Source organism: Vicugna pacos, chromosome 8 (assembly GCF_048564905.1).
Source record: "Vicugna pacos chromosome 8, VicPac4, whole genome shotgun sequence".
NCBI classification, from domain to species: domain Eukaryota; kingdom Metazoa; phylum Chordata; class Mammalia; order Artiodactyla; family Camelidae; genus Vicugna; species Vicugna pacos.
The window spans coordinates 72,624,079-72,650,920 of NC_132994.1; the positions used below are offsets into that span (position 1 = coordinate 72,624,079).

The window sequence follows — 26,842 nt, forward strand, 5'->3', positions numbered from 1 at the left end:
CAACTGCAAGGGGCTGAAATGTGCTACCCGGCCATCTTCTAGTGGCCGCAGGGAGTCACTGTCAGCACATCACACCCTGCAGTTACAGCTTATGAAACTTTCTAGTGCGCGTGTGTGTGTGTGCGTGTGAGAGGGAGGGAGGGAGGCAGGCACACTGAGAATTCTTACCACAGCTGCCCAGTCAATCTAATTAAGCAGCCCATTATCACAGTCAGCACCACCCGGTTGCTCAGGGAAGCAGACAGCCCCACTGAATCCCAAAGTCAGCGCCTCCAGCAACCGGTCAGCCCTGCCTGGGCAGAGACAACATGGTGCTAGAAAGACCTGCTTAGGGATGCGCTAAGACCCAGTGCCTTCCAACCTGAGATTATGTGGCTTTTGCCTCATTTCTCTTAGCTCCACAGCCTCTGTGGTTAAAAAAAAAAAAAAAAAAAAGAGCCAGATGAGCAGTATCAAGACTTTCTAGTTCAGGTTTTTCTCCAACCTGGCCACCTGCCAATCGGTAAGATGAAAATGTTCAGTGTTGATGCTGGCTTCGTGGGATGATTGGAACCAGGAGGGCATCCTGTTCAGTCACTTTTCCATGATGCCCCACCTCCTCTAACCACTCCATGGGGACCAGCGGAGAACACAGTTAGGGGCTGGGACGAGTCAGCAGGATGGTCCCCGGTCAAGGTGTTGTTTGCATCTCTTCCTGGCTTCCTTCCTGCAGGTCTGCTGTCCTGATTACCCGTAGTCATCTGTGTTTACTCAAGGTCATTTATTTCTACTAAATGCATAAAACACCTGAACGGGATATCTCAAGGGGAGCTCTGAAACAGGTAAGGAGGCCTCAATAGTAAACAGGCGAGCACATCCACACCCTAACCCTCTGAACTTTTCCCTGACTCTGAGCTAAAGACACGGTCCTAAATGTTCAAGATTGGTGGAGAGCAGCCAAGCTGTCCTGCCCATCACCACGCAGGAGCCAGTCAACCAACACTGAGCCTCTATCACGATGTGTGACATGGGAGCTTTAACCTCAAAAACGGTCTGGCCGTCCAAAACCTCCTGGGTGCCAGGACTCTGCGGGTGCTGGGAACACAGACAGCTGTGATTGCCTGTGGCCTTAAGGTGCTCAGAGCCTAGGGGGAGAGAGGAACAGAAATCTAGCAAGTTCAGTGTTATTTCTCTGCAAATAAGTTGTTGAACAGACATGCTCCCTGAGAAAATAAATGGGTGCAGGAAAGGAGATGAGACTAGAGTATGTCTCTGAAGTATAAGCCCCGGGTCATAGTAAAATGCAGAGGATAAGACGAGCTCAAAGCAGTGACGTGTGTGTGTGTGTGTGAGAGAGAGAGAGAGAGAGAGAAAAGATGAGAGACTCATCTGTGCAAACGAGGGTAACACTTATGTGGCCTAACTCAGCTTACACTGTATTCCTTTCCCCGACTTCTCCCTTCTCTGATGCTAAGGAGGAAAACGCTGGGGACGCTAGGCGACCAGAAAAATCTCAAGAGAGTCCTACAGCGAAATGAACAGTGTCCCACAATTAGTCACAGTCACGGGGGAAACGCATGAAACAAACAGGAACAAAAGCAGCCCGGAGACGGAAACAAACGTGTGTCCACGACCAAAGTCGAGCTCACAGCTCTTTGACTCTTCATAACATCTATCCCCCACTGACCCCAGGCCACGGGTCTCCTCTTGCCAAGTCCCAAACTGCTCTTGGTTTGACAGGAGTGCAGACGTGGGGTGGGGAAGGAGGGACATCCGGGGACAAACTGAGGGTTGTTAGGTGTAGACTAAGTCACAGCGGACTCTGGTCCATGGGATCATTGCTCCAGATAAAAGCGATGAGAGAGGAATTCCCGGCAGGATGCCCCGTCCCCCTTCCTGGGCACAGATCCTCACGGCCCTGCCTGGCCTCTGTTCCGAATAGCCAGCCTGAGAGTCCTTCCGGGCGGCCCTGGGACCGGGAGACAGAGCAGAAGGCCTTCCAGGAAGTGGGCAGAAGATGACGGGGCTATTTCCTCATGCCCACTACCTTCTAGCCAGTGGGTGGTGAGGGAACAGCAGAAGAATGCGCAGGAACACGGGGGCACGGAGGGCCCTGAGCAGGTAGCAGAGGGCGTGACAGAGGCAGCAGTTAATGGGCGGGGCGATGGATGCCAGCTGGCTCCCGGAGCAAACATCACAGGCTTGGGTTTGCCGAGGGTTGTCTGAAGGGGAGGGAGGAAGCCAGCGGCGTCACTGTCCTGAGCACTCCTGACTGACAGCCCGTTAGTGTGATCCCACGCTGGCTTGTTAAAGACAAGCCAGAGGGTCTGTTCAGCAAGAAAGGGGACCTTGGGGCGTCTAACTTAGGCTACACTCTGAAAAGCGAAGTGCCCCTAACATGCCCGGGAATACACTCAGTTATGAACTCAAGGAGCATTTGCACTTCAGTGAGCCACCGACTCCTGTCCTTGCCAGTGGTTCTCCCAGCCACCGGGGCTCTAAGGGAGTCACCTTGTCCCCACCCTCCCGGGGTCCTCATCTGGGTCAGGCCAGATCCCAGCCTGCTTGGCCCAACTGGTGGACACTCAGAGGCAAACACCTGCGGCCCCGCCCGCTCCCAGTGCCCCGCCGGTGCCTGAGAGAAAGGTGGACAAGGCTGTGGACTAACCGTTAACCGATGAATGGGGCAGCATGGGGAGGGGCAGACGAGTCTCCCCCAGACCTAGGGTGCTGGGACCCACCCACGCAGGGCTGACAAGACCCCGGCTGCAGGTGCAGCTGCTGGGAAGGAAGGCAACACAGCTCCACATGTAGAAACTTCTAATCTCTCTGGAGCCAAAGAGAGCCTGGCAGGTGCGTGTGACGAAACCAGGATGAAGGTGGAGGCCACCCTACCTGTATTTCATAAAGGAGGTGGGAGATTTCAGCTGCACGGGATCTGACACCAGAAAAGGTGGGTAAATCCCACTTAGAGAACATTCCATCTCACCTCCACTCTCCACACCTTACACTTTTCACAAGAAAACGTTCAATGAAGGGAAACGAATGAGGGTCCAAGGAACTGGTATTATCGCACGCCTACTTTGTCTTGGGCACTTGACGGAGTATTTTACTTAAATTCATTAAACCCTCAAACAGCATGAAATGAGAAAGGTTAACCCAGGTTCAGAAAAGTCGGATAAGGTCACAGAGCTGGGAAATACAGGAGCCGGGAGGCTGCAGGTTTTTGTCTACACATCTCTCTGTCTCCTGCCACCCTCGTCAGAGAACAATTCTGGGGTAAGTTGAGGAGAAACGAATACCTGTTCTGGACACCTGAGCACAAACGGCACAGATTCATCTTTCAGGGCGCCCGCTTTTTTGCTTAGTTTTACATGTCTGAAGACAAAGCACAGGAAAGCTACAGTTTTGGGGAATGTGACAACTGACGGAGGTTTATGGTAAATAACGTTCGCGTAGCTTTTCTCGACAAATCTGCTCTGGCGTTCTTCCTTCAGAAGACTGAGTTAGAAAGGTGCTCCTTTTGTAAGCAAACTTGAAGAAATGTTGGTTTTGGGCTCTTGCACAGAAAGCACCACGTGCAGTGTTACTGACCAGCAGTGTCCTGGAGAAATTAAATCGGAACATTGACAGTTTGGGTTCAGTTCTTGTCTCAGCTCCAGAATGATTTTCTTGGGTTTTATGACATCTTCTTTCTAATCTGGGTTAGTAAGTCCAAAATCACCCCAATGGCCTTGAGCGGGCAGCCGGTGAGACAGGCTGTGTGGACGGGCTGATGATGCGTATGCTTGGCCGAGTCCAAACGGGAAAGAATCGGTCTGCAGAGCCCAGGGCCACGGAACTGGCTGCATCTTCACTGAGTGGTCACGTCACTCACAGTCTCCCTTCAGGCACCTCCGTCTCTCACCTCATAATGATCCCTTCCCCTATATCTCCCATCTTCTCCTAAATCCATCTCCGCTCTTCAAAGGCCTCAGCCCAGTGTCATTCATCAGCTTCTGGGGAATTTCTGTCCCTGGGGCAGCAGTCAGTGTGCCGGCAGCATCACAGTGTTATCATACCAGCTGTTAAAATACCGAAATCCTGCCCCACAGGGTTGCAAACAGAGCTGCCCCAAATGCTCAGAGTCGCCTCTGCACAGCCCATCTTCACCAGGGGCCCCAGCTCCTCCCCTGGACCTCCAGGGACCCTCCAGGGGCCCCCTGACAGAGGAGCCTCAAAGACCATCACCAGAGCCCTTGGCACCTGGCCTGGGCCAGGCAGCGCCAGCTCCAAGGAAACCAGGGCCTTGAGAACAGGCCCCAGACAACCACATGAGGCAAACGCTTATAAAAGATTGAAATCCCCTCCTTTTTTCCTTTTTAAATGAATCCCATCACTTTCTCCTTAAGTGCGATTTCACATTTAATAATCCTATTCTCAAGAATTTCTCGGGGGGGAGGGTATACACAGCTCAGTGGTAGAGAATGTGCTTAGCAAGCACGAGGTGCTGGGCTCAGCTCCCCAGCACATCCATTAAGAAACAAGTACATTAGATAAATGAATCTAATTACCCCCCCAAAAAAGCTGAAATAAAATGTCAAAAAAAAAAAAGAATTTCTGCAAATTTCACTTGCTTCAATTTTAACTCGCTTCCTCTTGGGCTATTACGTGCAAAGACGAAAAAATGCCCGGTAAAGAACCTTCCTTGTATCCTTTCTCTAAAAGTAACCTCCTCAGACTCCAGAAGGCTCTCAACACCAATGTGTTACTTAAAGAAAGAGATAAATCATGTGAGTTTTTTTTTGAAGGTCAATGAAGACAAAAGGTACTGCTGAACAATTCATGTAACAAGAGGCTGTTTTGTCCCTTTCAAGGGTGGCAGGAATGAATGGGCCCCTTTGGAAAGGGGCCAGGCATCTCATCCAGTGTCACGCCCTCCAGGAGGACCCCAGCTGCTCCAGGAGACACACGTGGATGGTAAGCTGCTCCTGCTGTGTAGGGAGAACACCACTCCCCACCCCGGAGGACACAGTCTGGTGCTCCCACCTGAGCTGGGCCACCCCCCACACACCAGGTTACTCACAAGGTCACTGACACCCTCCTTCCTCCTCTCCTGGAGCCTCCGCCAGCACGTGGTTTCATGAGAACTTGTACAGGCAGCCACAATCACAGCCCCGACTGTTTCCCCAGTGCTGGGGCGGGGGGTTGGGGTGGGGGTAGGGAGATGTGGTTACCTGCTGCCCCCTCCCCGCCTCCCTCCACTTCTGGCAGGGACATGGGGGCTCCAGGGAGCACTTCTGCAAGAATCCAGACATTCAGACGGCCCCCTGAGTAGGGCAACTCAGACTTCAGTGAGAAAGGGAGACGCATCATCCTGGCTAAGGTTTGGGGACCTGCCCACTCCCAGCTGGGTGGAGTTCCTAAATCTCCCTGAACTCCTTCCTGAACAGCCTCCAGACCAAAGGCCAAGGCTCATGCCCCTCACACACAACGTTAGTTGTTTGGGTTTTGAGAGTAAGAAGTGAGATCCAATAAACATGGTGATCATTTAGGAAGTCAGGGCTGGAGATGACCTGCCCCTGTGCTGTTGGCAGGACAGCCATTCTGCCTAGTCAGTTTCCGCCCATCAGTGCATTCACGCTCTTGGACGTAAAGTGACCAGGATCTCAGGGCCTCTGCTAGTGAAATGCAAAAGGGTGCTGAGATAGTCATCACCCCACAAAAGCCTCCCCCTCTCAGCCCTGGGTCCCTCTCCAGTCCCAGGCCCGCCTTCCATTCCTGGGTCCCCTCCCCGTGGCTGCTGGCTCTGGATGTCTGTGTGTTTCCCCGAGCATCTGTGTTTGTGCTTCTGCTTCGTTAGTCCAGCTGCTCCGTCCCTGACGCGATAAAGGTCTTGAGGGTTTGCACTCCTCGGGACAAACCCCACACAGACCACGAGCCCGGCCCCTCCTGCAGGCGCCCTGGTCGTTTCCAACAAAAGGCTCCCCGACAGCTCTCCCCCCAACTCTGTCCAGGAGGAAAGAGCAGCAAGTCAGCGATCAGACTCACTGGTTCTCATTCTGGGGCAAGTGATTGGCCCAAACTGAGGCTCTGGCAGGTTATTTGAAAAAACAGTCACGTATCCCGTGGGTCAGAAACAGCACAAATACGCTACAAGGCACGGAGAAGGGGATCGTGGTTGCCAAGCCACCAGGGGGACCGTGGGGTTTGGAAAGTGCCTCTTAGTCCACCGGACTTGCCGCTGCACCCCAGGCTCCTGCCAGGTCACACGTGCTTCCACATCGTGAGCACGAGCACGCCCAAGCCACCCGCGAGGCCCGGAAAATCAGCGGCTGCTCCCATGCTACAGCTGAAAAGCCGGTGATCCAGGGAGCCGAGCCCGAAGGCAGCAGCGTGCGCTCTGGTCAGGACGCAAGGACCCCGCGTACGCTTCCTCCTGCAGCAGAGGGAGGATCGATCGGGCCACCCACCATCTGTGCCCACCATGGGGATCGGATGATGAGACTTTTCTTGCCTCTCAGAGGGAACAAAGCCCCAGAAGTGAGGCTAAGATGGCTGCCCAAGGCCTCTACAGCCGAGAAAGGTAGATCCTAGAATTTTTGGTTTTGTTCCTAAAAATCTATTTGAACACACACACACAGGTGCTCACACAGGCATCACGTCAGTACTGGAAGGGTAGGTAGGAAAACAGAGGAGAAAGCTGTTGGCAGGAGGGCCTGTCCATTCCTAGAAACCTTGTCAGCATGTCCGCCCCCAGACAATCCAGTTTTCTAGACGTCTTAAGGTGGCAACAGTGATTTAACACCGTTCCCATCTCTGGAAAAGCTGCTAAAGACCTTAGTTGCCTTTTGGCAGTTTAACTGCGTAACAACCATCATTTGTCCTAAAGACATTATTGGAATGTGTTTCTAAGCATGCTTCCTTCTCTCCCCTTTTGCTCCAAGTTAAAAAAAAAAAAAGGCTTAAAAAAAGCAAATACAAAATGCACCCCAAGGCTACGTAGTCCCTCTTGGCCGAGGGTCCTCCCCAGGCAGCGACCAACAGGACCCACAGTTTGGCTGCGACTCCCAGACCTCATAGGCACACCTGGGACTGGACACACTGAGTCACCCCCTGCACAGGGCGTCTGCCCCCAGACTCTTGTCCAAGCTGCTCCCCACGGTCTGCAAACTTATACCTTCTACACACTATGACTTTTGTCTACATGGGCCACCAAAAATAAGTGTGATGCACACACAGGGGGCTGTTCCGAGTACAGGATTCCCAAGTTGAGGTGGGGGTGGTCTCCGCCTTCCCCAGCCCGGGCCAGCGCAGTGTGACTCCCGTTGGGATACCTCAGCCCACGTGTCCGGGCACTTGCTACTGGCTCAACCATCAGGCCCCTCAACATGGTAAACTTGACAAAAGTCCACTGGGGAGACTCGGTCACAATGGGGCACGAGAGGTCACGCTAGTTGGGGTTTCATATTTATTCTGAATTCTGCACGTCTCTCTCCCTAAGGCATTTGGACCTATGAAGGTGAACATTCAGAGGCTAATTCTGCCCGTGAGCCCGCGAAGCAGCAGAGCACAGAGATTTAAGACTACAAAGAGGCAGCAGGCTGGACGAGTTCAAATCCAAATCTACTTAACAGCTGTGTGATTCTGAACAGGGCATGGAAACATAGCTTTTAAAAGAGGGCAGGTGTATATTCCCGGCCCCCAAATGTTTCTGTCAGGATTAAATAAACCAATTGTACATAAAATGCCCAGCACATCGTAACAGCTGAATACATACTATCCTGGCTTTAAGCAGATGTTCATCTTGAGTCCGAGCAAAAAGGAAAAGCAGTTGGTTAAGAACATTTCAACAAGTCTGCAAACGCTTCTAGAAATTCTGAAGGACCGAGAGCGAAAAGGCAACTTATGGTGTTGAACCAGAGAGATGCGTGAGGCGGTCCACGCGCCTCCGACTTACCCCTAAGACCCCGAAGCGTTCGGCCAGGCTCCAACCACAGAGAAAGTCGATCTCAAACTTGTGGTTCAGAACAACGATGGCGTTCTCCTTCCCGTACTTGGGGTAGGCCTGGGGGTCCGTGTAGATGACGCACTCCGTGCCCGACCACCACTCCAGCAGCAACACCAGCTCTGCAAACAACCACAGCGACAGACACAAGTTCATTCCACGGACCCTCGGTGGCCGGGGCCCGGTCTGCCAGGCCGGGCGGCCACAAGGCTCGGCCCTCCTGGCTGGGGCAAAAAGCAACTTCGAGGCGTCAAGTTCTGGGTCACTTTGGCCCAGACCCCAGTCCTTGAAAGGATTTCAAAGCAGAAGGAAAACGGAAACGCTTGGAGAAGGCAAACGATTTGCATTCCTTGATGAAGTACTTCAGGGAGAAATAAATCAGAAGGCCTGAATCCTTCGAGCATTCAAGCCCGTGTGTTTACAGAGCGCTGAGAGGCAGCCCGCGGCTCTGTATAGAATTCCCAGCCTCCGGGGACATGACTCATTGGGGCATTTATAAACTCCATCAAAGAACACTAAGCACCCCATTTTTCTCTCCCTTTCACACACGTGGGTGCACCAAGAATGAGGGAGCCCCGGGGCGAAACGCGAGCACTTGGAAGAGGGGATAAATGCGGGCCCACCCCACGGGCCTCGGGGAAACTTAAAACGTTCTTGTAGGAGCCTGGAAAAATAGAAAAGTCCTTTTCAGGCAATAATGACCAACTCGTCTCTAGTCTTCCAGTAATGCCAGTAATCCGGGTCACCAATTCCCAAACTGGTGGCCTCGGGACAAGCCTGTACAGTAGAAATTGTCCAGGAAAACAGCTGATTAGATTAGAACTCCAGCCGGAGAGAAGCGCTGAAATGGAATTTTAAAGCTAAGCATGTTCAGCTGGTGGATGGGTGAGCCCTCTGCCAAGGCCAGACCCCCTTTTTTATCACCACTTAGTGGGGTGCACATGAGGCAGAGGACACACGCATCACCTGCCCCCTGCACGCACACACACACACAAACACACACACAGCCCAGTAAGCGTGGTCCCAAGTGTTCGTGTTGGAAGGGCCTGAGTGGCTGCCCTTGGTAAGCTCTCTCCTTGAGGCTGGAGACTGTGCTCAGGAACTGGGGTGCCAGAACTTTCTAGGAGGCATTACAGTCGAGTTTCTAAGCACTGTGGGACTTCGGACGGCTGAATGGCAAGGCACCTCAGGGTCCTAATCTCTGAAGGGGCTGCCTCGTCGGGGTTTGTGAGAAGTGAAGGGCACACCACACAGCAGGGGCTCCGGGCGGAGCACGTGCTGAACTCCCCACAAATCCAGCCTTCCGTATCCACCAGCATCACTGGAAACAAACCAAAACACACCCCTTACTTGACAATGAAATAGTCTGCCTATTCGTAGGCGTCGAGAAAATGCCGAGCCCCCAGGCAGCTGTCCCCCAGGCAGCAGTGCTGGTGGGACCTAGAAGTGGCAGCCAGGGAACAGAGGTAACTGTTTAGGGACGGGAGTGGCACCTCCTGGGCCCTAGCAGGGCAGCCCTGCCTGTGGGAGAAAGTTATCACTAGAAAGAAAAATGCTTCTTTGCTGCGCTGATTTCTCCTAACAGGTAGGTGGGCGGGCCAGCCTAGCCCGTTCTGGCCGCGGAGCCCGGAGAAGCCCAAAGCGGAGCTGCGTGGAGTCAGGAGGTGAAGCTGAGCAGTTCCCTGCGCTCGCCGCTGTCATTCGCAAACACCACCTACATGGCTCTTGGTGCCCCACCGCCCACCGTGTGGTGACCTGACATGTGCACACACGATGGGAGGGACTGGAGGTGTAGCAGCAAACACATGGCTGCTCCTGGGTCCCCTCCTGGAGCCTGCTGCCCCGAGGAACAGATGGTCGCCCACTCACGAGGTGGCGTGACCAGGAGAGCAGAGGCTGTTCACAGGATGGACTCTGCGGAATACGGTGCTCATGGATTTGGGGGCCAGACACAGCCGCACTCCAGTCCTGGGGTGCCACTCACTGGTCATGAGGCTTTTTGCCTGTTTCTCAATGTCCCTTAAGTCTCACACCCTTGTCTGTAAATAAAGACAGGGAAAAAGAGTCTAGGGATATTGTGGGCATCACATCAGGCTACGCAGTGATGTTGCACATAGTAGGGGGTCAGCGAATTCTCATAACTGCTATACGCATGGTAACTTGATAGCACGCAAGGCTCTGTGGCGAGGGAAGGGACGGAGAGAGAGGCGAGGCATACAGAGTGTGACAGTGACTTCTGCACCAGATCAGTAAGCGGCTAAGATTTATGATTTCATAACAGAGGCAGTGAGAAGTCACTGGGGCGTTTTAAAGAGGCACACAGCAGCACCTGATCTGCATTTTGAAAAGATCACTGGGCTGAAGTGGGAACAGGTCAGAAGCAGGGAGGCCAGCCTGGGGGTGGGGACGGACCTGCAGCGGCACAGTGAGAGGTGGTGGCGGCAGGACTAGGCGCTGACAGTGGGGAGCGGCTGGATTTCTCACCCGTCTCCACAGGCTGTTAGCTACACAACTGAACACTAAATCTCACTGGGTAGAAGAGTTTTCTTTCCTTTTTTTTCCACCAAAGGGTTTCAGGGCTTTTTTGGTTTTTAATTCACAAGAAGTACATTTGTAGAGTCACAATGTAAAAGGATTCAAACAATCCAGAAGTCTATAGAAGAAAATGTGTCATTCCCCTCGATGGCTTTGCAGCATGTTCATCAGAATCCCCCTTCTTGTTTGTTTGCAGGCAAGGGGCCACAAGGAGGAGGTCCGGCAGGTGGAGGGGAGGCAGTACCACTGCCGGTCACGGGCCCTGTGGCTGATGTGCTGATTCACCTCCTCCGTGCGAAGCAGCAGCCAGGCCTGCAACCGCTCCTCCATCTCTGCCCCCTCCAGCTCCTCTGGTGCTTGGCCTGGCTATGCCTGCTCCTGGGGGGCCCAGCTTCTGCAGGCCCCCACACCATCCAGGTGCATTAGGAACCCACATGGGTTTCAGTCTGTCCTCTGGGGAGCTGCAGATCAGGCTTGTGGGTCCTGACTGCCTACATCCATCACCCCTTCCTGACTGCTGGCTCTGGGACTTCAACTCTGGCATGGGCTGCAGAGACAACAGCCCCCCTGAGCTGGCTGGACCAGCTCGCACGGAGGATGAGGGGCTGCTCCCTTTATAGGTGTGTGTCTGCCTGCTAGCAACTCTGCTTGACCCCGAGGGGCACCCCCTACCTCCCCACCCCCAATCCCACTCCTTCCTCCAGGATTCACCACTAGGAACAGCTCAGAGGGTGGCATTCTAGTCCTGTGTGTTTACACAGACTCTCACATACAACCACATGCCCACACATGCACACTCACACGTTTTCCCCCCCAAAATGAGTTCATACTTTATGAACCCTTGTAAACACATACATATAGTTATCTTCTCCAATTGGTGTATTTTGGGCTCTTTCCACGTTAATACAGATACATAGAGGTATCAGCAAATATTTACCAGGCTCTGGCCGTGTGCTGGGCACTGGTCCAAGGCCACGCGGCATTGCGCCAAATCCTCACGTTAACCCTGTGAGACTGGGAGACATGATTATTGTCCCCATTTTAGAGACAACAAAACAAAAGCCCAGGGATGTCTCTCATTCTTGGTTCGATATATGGAATTGCCATATTTTTAGGTCAAAAAGAGGCAGAATGACGATTTCATGAAGGGTAACCAGCTGCACGGCAGCTCCTGCCCCGGATATACCGTGACTTACTCAGCCATTCTGCCATCGATCAGCATTTTTCCCGTTGTTTTTTGGTTTGTTTGGCTGGTTTTATTATTTATTTATTTATTTATTTTTAATTGAAGTACACTCAGTTTACGATGCTGCGCCAGTTTCCACTGTACAGCACGATGCTTCAGGTCATTTAGGAACATACATGTATTTGTTTTCATATTCTTTTTCATCATAAGTTACTACAAGATATTGAATATACTTCCCTGTGCTACACAGGATGAACCTGTTTATCTATTTTATGTATATTAGTATCTGCAAATCTTGAACTCCCAATTTTTTTTTTTTTACTGTTACAAATACTGTAGTAAACATCCTTGAAAACACATGTTTTAAAAAAAAATTGTGACACTATTTCTCCAACATTGGTAAACCAAAAAGCGAATTATGGATTGAAGAGTATGCATATTTTAAAATTCTATGTATGTTTCCAAATCATCTTCCAAAGGATCCTATTGATCGATGCTTGAATCAACAGGGTGGGAGACGGTCTCTTTGCTGCTGCCTGGAATAACACTGCAAGCACCTTGAAGGCTGGGACAGAGTGTGTCCTTCAACACCAGCTCCCAGAGGCTGGAGTAATTCATCAATTACTTTGTGACCAGGCAGCACCCACGTCTCATTCATCTTTGTGTCTCCCATATCCTTGCCCCAATATCTAACACATGGTAGGTACTCAGAAAGCTTTAGTTGAGTGACTTACTGGCTGATGTTCTACTGGCCGCTCCTGTATAAATATTGGCACGTAGCTTACAACTATCTCCATGACCTGAGGCTTCATTTACCCTCCCGTGTGGTTGTGTCAACGCTGTGGGTCAGGACCTGTCTCAGGCCTTCTCTCAACAGCTTCCCAGAGATGGCCAGGCAGCCCCACCTTTCCTACTGACCAGCATCTGCCTTACGGGGCTGGGGTGGGGGTTGTCTGTTATTCAGGTGAGATGCACTCTGAACCATCACACTTCGAAAGCCAGGGCATCCGTGAGGTCTGTCACACCGACATGTTTCCGTCTGTCCTGCCCACTCCCACCATCTGCTCAGGGTGATGACAGATGACGGAATTGCTCAGCCCGTCTCCCTCCATGGAAATGGTACTGCTCTTTCCTTCCAAAGGACACAGTCCCTGGAAGCTCAGTTTAACTGAGATGTTACCCAGGGCGGCTGAGCCAGCGATCCAGGCCAGAAACCCTGGGCAGGTGAGGGGACAAAGGGGGCCTGCGAGAAGGCTGTTTATTCAGGGGACATCTCTTGTCGAGAGTTTCAGATCCCGGTCCCATCAGCCGGCACTGTGATGCCAGCAGCCAATGGCAAACACCGCCAGGGTGAGTACACGGGGTAGAGGTGAGGTCTGGGCCCCCAGAGCATTTCCTTCTTGTTGGGCATCAAAAGTAACGCACATTCTGCAACCAGAAAAACTCAGGCTTTTTATCTAATGAGCACTGAAGCCCAGAGCTGAGTAGTTAATTGAAAAGTAAAACCTAGCCATTAAAACAATGCGTCAAATCAAAATGGAAGGCGGAAGAGGGAGGGGCTCCTGATACCCCCAGAGCAGGGCCCTGTGGCTGCTGTTCTGTGGGCCCCCCACCCCCATCCGCGGAATAAATGTAACTGGGAACATCAGCATTTGTTCGAAGCAGAAGCTGGAGGAGATGCAGGGACACAGGAGACAAGGGAGGGGCTGCCCCGTCCCGGATGTGGAATCCTGTTTCAAGAGGGAGGACGTTGGGTCCCACAGGTTCCACCTGGGTCCCCAGGACCTCACCACCTCATCACCGAAACCAGCTCCTCTCATCACCCCCCCTGCTCCCCAGGAGAACTGGTACCTAATATCACATTCCCTCTGCCCCCCTGTAGCTGCAACCCACACATTAACTCCAGGGCCTCAAAGGAGCCAGGGACACCCTATTCACCCCGTTCTCATCACAGGGGTGGACGGAGCCAGCGGGGCCCTGGGGGGCTGTCAGGCAGGGGCATGGGGCATAGGAAGTGACCTTTGCTGTAAACTTCCAACTGCTGCCTCAGATTTCAGGGGCTGATTGGTGGGAGGACCAAACCCAGGGGGCTGTGAGGGCACGTGACCTGAAGGGCAGGCTTGTTTCTGTTCTATTGCTGTCGTGCTCGACCCCAGACAGGAAAAAAGAGTAGATGGACAAAAGGGAAGTTAGAGGCACTGGTTCATGTATGCAGAGGAGGAAAATGATAACAACTAAGTCAGCTCTCACGTCATTGTCCCCATTTTACAGCCGAGGACCTGGAAACACTGAGGCCAGGCAGCTGGTCCAGCTCCCAGTGCTAGGAAGCAGGTGTGCTGGGCCCTGAACTCAGGGAGATTTAGAGAGGCCACGACGACACTAGAAGCCAAGATTATACCGGGGAGGGGAGAGAAAGAGCATTTAGGTGGGAAGGGGCTCAGAGGAAGGTCAGAGTCGAAGGATTGCAATTTTAACCTCAGGCAGCCCTTCCCTGTAGGATGAAGAAGATGCCCAGCTCAAAGGCTGCTGGGAAGTTTAAATGTAAAAGTGATTAAAGCCTTTAGCGTTCACTGCCACAGCCAGCGCCCTCCTTCTCCTGCGTACCACCACCAGCAAGGGTAGGACGGCAGTGAGGACAGGGGACCATGAAGGGACTGAGACAACAGCCAGGAGAGGACTGAGCACAGCGGTGAGTGTCCAGGCAGCCCCTGCCGGCACCCCCAAACCTCCCTGGCCTCAGCCCTGACGTTTCTCTGGTCATCTCAGTTCAGATGTCGAGCAGCTGTAAGACCGGACTCCTTCTGGGCTGGACCCCCAGAGTCCACATGGGCCCTGGAACCCCAACAACCCTCCGAAACCCCCACTGAATCCTTCTGTGGCCCTGGCGGATGGAGGTGTTAGGCCCTCTCCTTCCACAAAACCTCCAGGGTCCTGCTTGCACCTGCCATGAATGACATTTCTCTCCTCTCTGCTGCCCTTTCTGGAGACATGCCGAGAATTCTAATAAGACAGGGAGGCAAGGTTCCTGTGGAAAAGACCTTGAAATCCAGACTGTTGATCAGGGTTCATTGTTCAAACACATGTCAAAGGCCAGACTCTCCCGCATCAGAGAGACGGGGGAGATGGCATAGGAAATGGTAGTTTTATAACTAACTTTATCTAATCTTAATAATTATATAATCATATGTGTAATTACATGTAATCTGTAAACCAGATATATATATATATAATATATATAATTATGTACTTATAATAGTTTTTATAATTTAACTGATTATAATTTAGGTCAAAAATGAAACCTCCCATCCTCAACAGCTTCCAAAATGTAAAAACAACGAAGCCGAGAAGTTTCTGGGGTTGGACGAGGGACCACCCCCTCCCGCACCCCCTGCGGCAGAATGTGCCCCACGCTGGCCTTGGTTTCCTGCTCTTGGGGTCTGGCCGTGGTCAAAAGTTGGAATAAAAACAAGAGCTTGAACTGTTAGTGGGAGTGGAGTAGTCAGGAAGGTTTGGGGCCAGCCTCGTTCCCACTGGCTTCCCAGCCCCAGGCCCCAGTGAGCTCACGGAGGTGCTTAAAAGGGGACAGAGTGTAAATAAACAAACCACTTCCACGTGACAGCACCTGATGCAGAAGCGGGGATTTCTGATCCAAGACCAGCCGCCGACTGTTCTGCATCCACCTCTAGGGTCCGCAGATGGGCCACCCCGCGCTGCCTCCCCACTCACAGCCCCATCACCAGCCCCAAACTCAGTTGAAGTCAGGGTCCTCCCCACCCAGCTACGCCCCTCAGACCCTGCTCACCACTTCTGTCCCTTGCCTGACCTCTGTCTTCCCCGTCACGCCCTCCCCATCCTTCCAGGCTTAATACGCGTCCTATTTCCATGAAACCTCAGGTCTGAGGCCACCTGGACATGGATCTTCCTAACTTCCGGCCACTGCCTGTGCTCCAAGCATTTGGGCACGTGTTTGTTTGTTTGCTTTATTTATTTCTAGTTAATTCACCAGCACGTGCCTTTTTGCCATAACCAGATTTCAGTACCTTCTTTCCATGACACCAAACTCGGAGACCAGCTGTACCCGCAGCACTCCAGCCCACCTCCCAGTCGTCCAAGCACCTGCTTCCCCACTTAGGTGCCCGGGTCACTGAATGATGCTGAGGCAAGAAGCCTGTAAGCGGACGCACGTACACGTGTGCTACCAGCACGTCCTGGGACGATCAGAGAAACAATGTCCACCAAGGTTCTGCAGAGTGGAGGGAAGTTCGGGAAGCCCTGCGGGACACCTCTGGTGCACTGATCTGCCACGAGCTGGCAACACGCAAAGCCGACTGCTCTGGACCACGCAGCACCTCCATCACATCCTCCCCGCTCTGGGGAAGTGCCGGCTCTATGCAGGCTGTGCCCTTCACGGGGCGCGGAAGGAATGGTCTAGACCTGCTATGTTCTTGGAGCTCAAATCTTAAAGTGCTAACACTGCCACGCTGTGACCTTCCTCCCGCTGCCATGGGACGGCAGGTCAGGGCGGTGAGGGGCCGTGACAGCACCCGCCTGAAAGGCGTGACGCGCTGCCCCCTCCCCCACGCGCATCCTGCGGCGACGGGGAGGGGAACTGGCACCTGGCGCTGAGGCCCGCTGGACTGAGAGCAGGCGGTGCGAACGCCGCAGGCGTCCACAGTCTGAGCGTGGAGCGAGCGGTGTTAGGAGCGGAAAAGCAGCTTTCCGCCAAGTGCAGTCACCGCTCTGCTTCGAGTATGGGGTTCAAAAAAGCATCAAGAAATACGACTGTCTTGCATGTTCAAGTCCTGTGCTTCCCGGCCTCAATCAAAACCTTCAGGCGGGAGCAGAGAGGAAGGAAGGGCCTTGAATCCACCCCCCACCCCCGACTCAGGTGCCCCGACACTGTGGCTTTTCAAAACTCCCTTCCAAGAACGCAGCGCAGAAATCACTGAGCCCTGAGGCCCATGCCACCTGCCCACCCAGTCCTGAGCAGGTCAGTGTCCTCGTTCACCCAGTGAGCGAATACTGGCGCAAGGACCACGCGATGCCCAGCCCTGGTGCAGGCGCCTGGACAAGGCAGGGAGCAAGCAAGCGCTAGCCGGGGAGACAGGCAGCAAAGAAGCAAACAGCACGTTGATGCAGAACGCGGTGGATGGGCGGCTGTGAGTGCCGTGAGAGCAAAAGGAAGGGGAAGGGCTGCGGACAGGGTTGGGGAGGATGGTGGGGTTGGTCTCTTGCAGCCGGCCCCGAGAAGGCCTTCCAGAAGTCTCGGAAGTGCAGCGTGAAGCTGCTGTGATCTAACCGAGACATGACCTGCGAGCAGGGAACTTTCTCAGACACGAGGCTCACCTTGCTCACGGGTGTACTTCCCGTGCCGTCGAGGACTGGGGGCTCACTGAGGGCAGCGTGGCTGCTGTGGAGGGAACCAAGCCAGCAGGCCAGGCGGAGGCCAGCTACCGGGAGTGGGTGACCGCGATCAGCCAGGGGAGGGGCCTGTGTGCTGAGGGGCGTCCCGTGGAAGAGGAGTCGGGCTCGAGGTGATGGCAGGACTGGCTGCTGGGCTGAACGTGGTAGGAGAGAAGGCTGAGGTAGGGTTCTAAGATGTGTCGCCCTGAACAGCTGTGGGTGGGCGTGCTGCAGGCGAGTGGGGAAGCCCTGGGAGGGAGGGGCAGGTGGTGGAGGAACCGGGCTTGGGTTGGGCCACGCGAGCCTAGCGTGGGGACCCACCTCCAGGTTCAGGAGTCGTAACGGTGGTGGTTCTATCTGCCCTGGCCTCGCTCTGCCCCGGCCTCTGACCGTCCTCCCCTGTCACCGCTCACCTGGACTCTCTCCCCACTCCCCGTCTCTGCAGCCACCTCTACTTCTCTCCCAAAGCCTGCCCCTTGTTCTCCTCAGAACTCTTTCCCACTCACTCATCACCGGTGAGAGCTGCTGGGCAGGGGACTTGGCAGGACGAGAAACCGGACGTCACTGGGCCTGGAGGCAGTCATAGCTCGGGAGTAGCAAGCACTGTTGGCACCCACAGTTTCTTCCCTAAAATCCACTTCCCCACCATGTTTCTTGTCGGGGGCACACCCCCCACCGTGAGGCAAAGCAGCAGCAGCACCATGAATCATTCTTGTGGACCAGTCCGAACCTGGACCCACCCAGCACCGATGTCTGAGTTCTAGCGTATGGTCCAGGAGGGAGGAGCAGGTTAAACTCCGCTCCAGTGAGCGCTCACACCTGCCCAGAGGTGGGACACTCTATGGGGTGGGGGGGGGAGGAATAGGGGCAGGGGAGGTGCTGTTCTAAGTTAACACAGACTTAAAAGACATAACAACCAAATGCAATGTCTGGACCCTATTTTAATCTGAATTTAAACACCCGAATGTGTTTAAAAAAAAAGTTTGGAAACAATTGGAGAAATCTGAATATAGACAGTAATAAATGATACTGAAAAAAATGTCTAACTTTGACAGTTGTAATAACAATCCTGTGTTGTGTTTTTAAGATACGCTTATTCTCTATAAAACACACCTTGTGATAATTTGGGGCAAATTCATGACATACAAATATCCGGGATTCACTTTATACGTTTTCATTAATCGATCAATTAATGATAACTCAGTAAATGCCAGTAGGACCAAATGCTTCAGGTATTTAAATCCAGATGCTGTGAATATGGAGAATCCTTGCGCTATTCTCTTTACTCCTACACGTGTTTAAATGCCTCATAACAAAAAAGTGGAAGGAAGCAAGTACCCTGCTATGCAGAAGAGTTAGGTCCCAGGTCGCAGGCGGTGCCCAGACGCCCAGTCCTGCCCCCCGCCCTCGCTGCCAGTTCTCTGCACGGGAGAGACAAGGACGGAACCTTGACAACACATCCATGTGTCAAACGTGGACCAAGTCCGCACGGGGATTTCTGGATTTGTTAATTTCTGAGAAAAGGAAGATTACGGTATCAATTTAAGAGTGCTTTACATTTCAGTGCCACTCTATTAAGCAGTTAAAAGGTCTCAAGTCCCGGAGTGTGAAAGTGTTCATTCTCTGCTCTCCTCTGCTCACTGTGTGGAGTGGTAAGATATTCTCAAAAGCCCGCACTGTTCCACTGTCCCCACCATCACCAGGCAAAGCTCCTGGGCCTTGGTCCAGGCCTCAGAGGACTCAGGCCGCAGGGCTGGACCCCGAGCCCAGCCCTTCTCCCACAGTGACCTTGGGGACGGCATCTCCGCCGGCCTCAGCGTCCTGACGTCTGAGGGGGACACAGCGCCCACCACGCAAGCTGTGGTGAGGCTCAGATGTCAGTACCCGACTGCGGTGAAGAAAAGCCAAGTGACCACGCCTTAACAGTCACTGCCTTTGGGCGATGTCTCTGACCTTAATCAAAGGAGCAAGTACTTGCTAAGCACATTCTCTGCCAGGTCTGGGCATCGTCCGGGAGAGACGGCGGAGGTGTAAGCTGCCAGATTCTAAGATCAGTAACATCCACGTGAAGTGGGAATTTATCAACACGTCGCAAAGGGTGACAGCAGACCCTCCATAGCAAGGGACCCCCACCCCTCTCCTCCCTCCAACCTTCCACACATCAACACTGCTCCTGTTTATCTGGTCCAAATCCCAGTGCCCCTCAAGACACAGGTCCAACGCCCCTCCTTTGGAAAGCGACCCCGGGCCCCAGATTCTGCCGCGCTCCCGCCTTCTGAGCTGGTCTTGTCTGAGCCTTGCACCCCGAGGGGGCAGGGAGATGCCTCCGGACTCATTTGCACTCTCCGGCTGTGACTGAAATGTGGTGGTATTCCCACTCCCGGAAGTCCCTGGAAGCTCAGATGTCTGCTGCCCGCCTTCCCCATAAGGTCCCAGGCAGAATGGCCCTCCCAGGATTACTTGCCAAGTTGTTTTAAGGAAAGAAGGATTTCTTGAAGCCCAGAAGTACAAAGGCCATGGGCGTATCCAGTGGTGTTTCTCTTCTCACGTGTGCAAGGATGTCACGCCCTTGTTAAGCTCAGGTCTGAATGTCCCCCTTGAAGACGGAAGGCCTTTCCCTACATCCTTGAGTGGAAGTTGCCCCTCTGAGGCCAGGGGGCTTATCTTGTGTTGGGGGCACAAGCTCAACCCTGAGTTTCCAGCAAAGAAAGCTGGGAATAGGGAACAAGACGGTTTTCTTAAAGTGAAACGGTAAAAACAAGCCCCAAGGCAAGGACCACCTGAGAGACAACCCGGGGTCTCCAGGCCGGGCCCACACACCGGTTCCAGTTAGAGAAACGGGCACGTTGTGCGGAGAACGAATCAGCCGGAAGGCGCTCCGGTCCTTCGGGAGGAAAGGCCATGTTCACCTCCGGGAGCGAGGCCCGTCCGACACGCCTGGCTCGCCGCGCGCGGGGCCCCGGGCAGGCCGGGCCCCGCCGCCGCCCACCGCAGAAGTGCGCGTCCGCCTCCGCAAGGTGATCTGAGCTCACGTGTAGATGAGCCTTCGGGGCGAAAACGTGCTGATCAGCAAATGTGAACGCTCACTCCATCTTATTTTCTCCGCTGAGAAATAGGCTATTAATTGCATTCTAATTTTTAGACAGAGGTGTTTCATAAGATTGCTGAACATGAGTTCATCAGAACCTGATTTAAAAAATTATGGAGCAAATGTCCTAGGCTCAAACACAGGGGTCAGACTCTGGAATGTGGTAACTCTTCAAGGTACAACTGGCCTCCGGGACTCCGTCCACCTCCCAGCTACGGCTGAGAGCCCCCCCGCAAACAGCCGTGTCACACGTTGCCAAGAATTTTCACTTACAGCAAACTCCCAGGTCTCCCGCCCGCACGCCTAGCCCCCTCTGCCAGGCACTGCCCGTTACCCCGGTCCTGTCCTGCCTCCTCCATGTGTCGCGCCATCACCCCTTTCCATCTTCAGGGTTGCCCTCGCCATCCCTTGATGACCTTCTCTCTGGTTTCTCTGCCTCCAGTGTCAACTGCTCCTCTCATCCAGTCTGTGCCTGACACCAGCTTCACCTCATCACCACCCTCATGGGTCCTCACCATCCACTGAGGAGGTGAGACGCCTCATCTGACCCTCCTGTGGGGCCCACCCTCTCTCTTCCACGTACCTTGAGTCAAGGTCAAGTTGAACTACATGCTATTTCTGGAACTACCTAGAACTCCCTGTACCTGCCCTCGGCCGGAGAGGCCCTTCCTGTCCATAGGCTGTCCAAATCTTACCCGTCTTCCAAGTTTCAGCTCCAGTGAGCTTGTGTCTGGGACACTTCTCCCCCACAACCCCCATTAGAAGTAATGTGTCTCTCTTCTAAGTCCCCCTGCGGGGACACTGTGTCCACGGCACTCTGCCGGCAGACAGACCTGATCTGAGTTCCCGCTCCGTCATTAGCCTGCTCTGTGACATGGGCATGTCACTTAACCTCCCTGGCCTGCAGTTTTGTCTGTGCAAAAGGAAACTGCCACTCACAAAATGACACGCACACTGAATAAGACTAATGTTTGACTGCTGTTTGTAAAAGAACTGCAGGCAGCAGCCGTGACTGGCAATCCCTTTCCTCCCCTGAATCTCCTGTTCTTTCTCACTTTCCTGTTAGAGGCAAGTTCGGCTCGGCTTGGGGCAGTTCGGTTTGGGACCACAGTCTCTCGGGGACGGTTTCATCCTGTCCTCTATCTAAGAAGAACAGGGCTTGCACAGGTATCAACCAATATTTGTTATTTCACAACCTGGTGATGGCATGAACTGCAGCTAAGAGAACATTTTTTTGAAGATCCACGTCATGTCAAAAACCCGATGGCAGAGTCCCCGGGGCCACTGAAACACTTTTTTTTTTTAAATTTTTAAAAATAACGTCAAGAAATCACTAATTTACTAAATTACTAATCTCTTTAGGGACATTTAAAGCAAAGTTTAAAATCTACCTTTAAGATCAATACTCAAAATTTGCATCCATTTAATGTCTTCTCTCACCTTCCCCTCATCAAAATACAATGAGGCTTATGCTCAAAATTCAGATTCATGACTCAGAGAAATGCATACACTGTGATTTTGAAAAGGATGAAAAAATTAAGATGCTGGAACGTACACGATTCCTAAGATAATTTTTAGGGCCGGAAATGGGAAGGAGAAACTAGGCTGAAATTGTTTTTAAAAAACCTTTTCTCCACATGGGACATCATTTCCTTCTCGTGGAGGCCACGGATGCTCCCGTCTGCCTTCCCTAATGCGGGACCAACTTCTTCACCAGAGCGACTCTTAACTGTTGAGGATAATGTTCAAACTGCTTCCTCTTCTCTGACTTGTGATAAAGGACGTCACGAGAGGGTTCTGAATCTCTCCAGACATCAGTTACTTCACGGAAACCTTCTTATTTGTGTTTTCAACGACGTGCTATTCTATCCCTGTGAAGGTTGCCAGATGGAATTCAAAGCGCCCAGTGAAATCTGAATATCAGATGAACGTCAGATTATTTTTTAGCACAAGTATGTCTCACACTACACTAAACTAAGAGCCGGGCAATAGCTGGAACATCCTCATAATAAAAATTATCCATTGTTTATCGGAAATTCACATTTAACCAGGAGTCCTGAATTTTCATTTGCTAAATCCGGCAGCCTGAGTCCTCATCAGCCCAGCAGTAGCCATGGCAACAGGCACTGCTGTGGCTCTAGGAACGAGCTGGAAACCACCGGTCAGGGTTGAACGGCCAGCCATAGTCCCGCAGGGCTGTCAGCACCGTCACCTTGGGTCCCCGGACAGGGCGAGATGGGCCTTTACCCCCCCCATTTTGCAGATGACAAAACAGAAGTCACCTGGCTTCCCCAAGGTCACCCAGACTTGGGGAGCAGGACCACTCAGCTCTGCGGCTGCCACCTAGGATTCCTGGCAGCTGATGGCCCCGTGCTCTCACCCTGCTGGCCTCAAGAGTATGCGGAACAAGCGGTTCTTAGAATGTTAGCAATCCGTAAGTAATAAACCTGTGCTTCAATCATATCCCAATCTCTCAAAGGTCCCTGAGAAATCATTTTACTGGGGTCTGTCTGCACTTTATCTCATCAAGTTGGGAAGCCAGAGAGTGGGCACAAAAACCCCTAATTGCTTGGCAGCCCTGGGACCACCGAGGCCAAGAATTCCGAGGCTCTGTCATCTGTGAGCTGCCCTAGGACCTCCCCACCAGCTCTCGCCGCGAAGGCTCTCATATGCGGCCGAGCCCATGGCTGATGCAGAGGCCAGCGTCCAGAGTACTTGGGAGGCGGTGAGGATGAGGATGAAGTCAGCCAGCCCAGGCTGACTGCAGGGGGAGGACAGCGCGGGACAGAAATGGGATGGAGGGGGAAGGAAGGGGACGAGGGAGCCAAAGATGAGGGAGGCAGGGAGCACCAGTATTTACTGGGCATGTGCTGTGCGCAGGCAGTGACATCACACACAACTCATCTCTCTAGCCCCAGGGTCTCCTGGCAGGATTAGCGTCACTCCACACAGGTGCAGAGACGCAGGCTTGGAGAGTCAGTAACTTGCCCAGGGTCACACAGAGAGTAAAGATTTCCCTCTGGTCTGTGCACCCCCAGGATCTAGGCTGCCGGGGGCCGGGCAGCGCGCAGAGCCTTGCAGGCTGTCCCTCAACTTCATTCTGCTTTGCCATCTCCCTCACCTCCCTCCTCACCGACCCCCCATCCTCTCACTGTCACCCCAGAAGAGGCCAAACAGGGCCCTTGGTGCAGTTCTAATACTTGTTTTCGTCTCAGTAAGCACTGCACTGGTGCAGGCCCCGTGCTCCGGGGAACACTTTATCAGTTCTGAGAAGTGCAGTGCTCTGATTTGAAGACGTCTGAAGTCCAGCGCATCTCACTATCCATCGTGCGCCTAGTTTAATTTCCTTTTCTTAGAGACATATAAAACGAGGGTGCATCTTCCAATCAATGACATCTTAGAGTCTATGAGATACAGAAATTGAAAAAACAGAGTGACCTTAGCAAACTGATGTCACTTTGATGGGCTGTATCTTGTTTGTATCTGTGTGTCTGAAAAGTGCCAGGGGTTGGGGGCTGGAGGGGAAGGATGAACAGGCAGAGCACAGGAACTTTTTAGGGCAGGAAACTATTCTGTATGACGCTGTCATGGTAGATACTTGATATTCCACATTTATCAAGACCCACAGAATGTAAAGGGGGAGGGTATATACAGCCCAGTGGTAGAGTGCATACCTGGCATGCACAGGTCCTGGGTTCAAGTCCCAGTACCTCTGTTTAAAAAAAATTAACGGATAAATAAACCTAAAATTACCTTCCCCCCATTAAAAAATTTTTTAAAGAAAAAGAAAGGAAAAAAAATTTTTAAACCCATAGAATGTATAATACAAAGAGAGAACCTTATTGTAAACCACGGACTTCAGGAACATCAGTGTATCAACATTGGTTCATTAACTGTAACAAAGCACACTAATGCAAGATGCTAAACCAGGGGAGCGCTCTGTGGGGGGGAGGGGCAGGGGCGGGCAGTGTCTGGAAATATCTGCACTTTCCGCACCGATAAAACTGCTTTAAAAAAAACGAAGTCTATTAATTGTAAGAAAAGGAGTTGGTATGAACCAGTGCCTCTCTTCCCCCACCTCCCTGATTTCCCCTTTGTCCATCTACTTTTATATTTCTTCCATAAAAACTGTTACAGAAAAACACAAAATTTTGCTTTATGTTTCTATCTTTGGCAGATTTTCAGCTGGTTGCAGTTACTTCTGACCTCTCAATAGAGGAGTGACAGGAGTTCTGCCCAGAACAAAGCAAATGAAGTGCTATCAGATCCTTAGACCTTAAGAGAGCGATCAAGGGAACAGAATGATTCCGGCCCCACCTCGACCTCTGAACACCCCGACCTCACTCTCCAATCGCGCGGATGGCAAAGGAAGATCGGCAATGCGCCAAGTCCCAAGAGGCGGAACAATTTAAACAAGACCCGTAATACCCATCTCCAGGGCAAAGACAAGCAGAAAGGAATCGACTATTAGAAAAGCCAATGGCTGTGGCTCTTGGGTCACAATTAGGTCCACTTGGCCAAGAGACTATAACCTAAGGTTATAATGACAGTCAAAGTTTGTTCTTTGTCCTAGACAAATATACCCCGAGAACAGTTTCCCAGTGCAGATTTCCCATGAAGAGAGGTCGGTTAGACTCACTGTCACCTGGGTGTTCAAATCTCCCCAGCATCACTACATTGGTTTCTGAATCCTTTAAGAATCTAATATTAAGACGGCAAACAAACAGATTCCACACAGAATGACATATTTACTAAGTGCTTACTGCAGGCTCTGCATAGTGACAACATTAAGATGCCAAGTGGCTGAAAGTAGACCAAACAGCTTAGATAAAAGTGGAGAGATTTTCCACTCCCAGCAGTGCTGATAGGTGGTAAAGCTAGAGCCAGGCAAGAATAAAGATGTACACATTTTTTCCCACCTGTCATCGTCCTGGAGACATTGAATAATTAGGGTTAAGAATATAATCAAGGTTAAATTGCAGCCGTTTGACTTTTATGGAATAACATTTAAAATATCAATAACAAAGATTTTTGTCAGAGATTACATGAGGCGAGCGATGGCATTTACATCAGTCCAGCTGGTCAAGGCGCAGGTGCAGAAGAGACAGCTAACGTGGATAAACTTAAAACTGCGGGGAGGTAAGTTGCAACTCTGAGGTCAAGGCAGACTGGGTTTGATTAATGACTCCACTTTTTCTAGGTGATGACCTTTGACAAGTTGTTTAATTGTTCTGCTTTCGATCTTGAAGACAGAAATGGTGCTCAACTCTGAATTCATGCCCACCCTGCCCCCACTGCAAGCTTTGGACCAGAATGATACAGTGCGTCGGGACAAGACTTGTTGAATTTGTAGTCACTATCTTATTCTGTGCTATTTGTCCCACACTTTCTCTCTTCTCTCTCCCTTCTTGCCCTTTTTTGGAATAAGTACTTTCAATCACTCTCCCCCCTGCTAGTTCAGAATCTATATAGTCTTACTATTCTAACGTGGTTACCCTGAAACTTATAGCTTAAACAAATCAGATTCATCAACCCTTTTATCCTCATCCCAGAAAATACAAGGACCTTAAAATATTATCTCAATTTATCCTCCCTCATGGTTTTTAATGTTATTCTGGTCTGATGTGTTCACTTTATCCTTTTAATTTAAACCCACAAGACTATGATGGTTTTATACTATCAGTGTTCACTTATATTTATTCATATATGTATCACCTTTTTGGTTCTTTTATTCTTGTATCATCTATCTGAAATCACTTTTATTTTCCTAAAATTTCATCTTTCTCATTTTCTTTAGTGAAGATCTGATGTGACTAATTCAGTTATTGTTTATCGGAAAATGTATTTATTTTGCCATTACTCTTGGAAACTACTTTTGCTGGGCATAGAATCGTAGACTAGAGCTTGTTTTCTATTTAGCACACATTAAAGGTCTGATTGCATTATCTTCTGGCTTCTGCTCTTGCTAGTGAGAAGCTAGACTCTGCTCCTCTTCGGAAGGTGGCTTCCTTTTTCCCTCTGGCTATCTTTAATAGCTTTTGTAGTCCGGTGTTCTGCAAATTTACTATGACATGTCTAAGTGCGACTTTTTTCCTTTCAGATCTTCCTCAGCTTCCACTGGGCTTTGGACTTCACAGTCTTTGGATTGGCATCATTCGTCAGTTCTGGAAAATTCGCAGCTAGCGTTCTCTTCCAATCCTGTCTCTTTTCCCCTCTCTTCTTCGGGAAAGACGTCTTTAATCTCTTTGTCATGTTTCTTTGATATTTTCCATCTCTGTATCTCTGCTGTATTCTGGATATTTCCATCTGATGTCTTTTCCAGTTCACTAATATTCAGTTCAGCTGTGTTAAAGCTGACATTAACACTATATACAGAGAGAGAGAGAAATTTTTTTAATTCAGTAGATTTTTATTTCTACAGATTTTTATTTCTTTAATTTGTTTTGAAACTTCCTTGGTTACTTTTTATAAGCTTCTTGTTCCTCATAGGGGCCACATGTCTAGTCTGAGACTATTTTAAACTGACTGAATGGTTGCAGGTGTTCTAGAGCAGCCAGATGATGTGAACACGGACGGCAAATCTTCAAGCAGGCTGCTCTGTGGGTACAACTTTTCAGGGATTTTTATCACCTTTGGCTTAACTCAGAACCAATACAAACGTCCT

General features: G+C 51.5%; 1 protein-coding gene across 12 annotated transcripts in view; it reads right to left on the reverse strand.

Moving 5' to 3' along the window:
• The window catches only part of AGPAT4 (1-acylglycerol-3-phosphate O-acyltransferase 4), a 109,100-nt gene that overhangs the window by 17,282 nt on the left and 64,976 nt on the right, over positions 1-26,842 (reverse strand). For all 12 annotated transcript variants that reach the window (XM_072966143.1, XM_072966144.1, XM_072966146.1 and 9 more), the window contains one exon: positions 7,919-8,088. In XM_072966143.1, the coding sequence (XP_072822244.1) occupies positions 7,919-8,088 (170 nt within the window). The remainder of the gene's footprint in view (positions 1-7,918; positions 8,089-26,842) is intronic.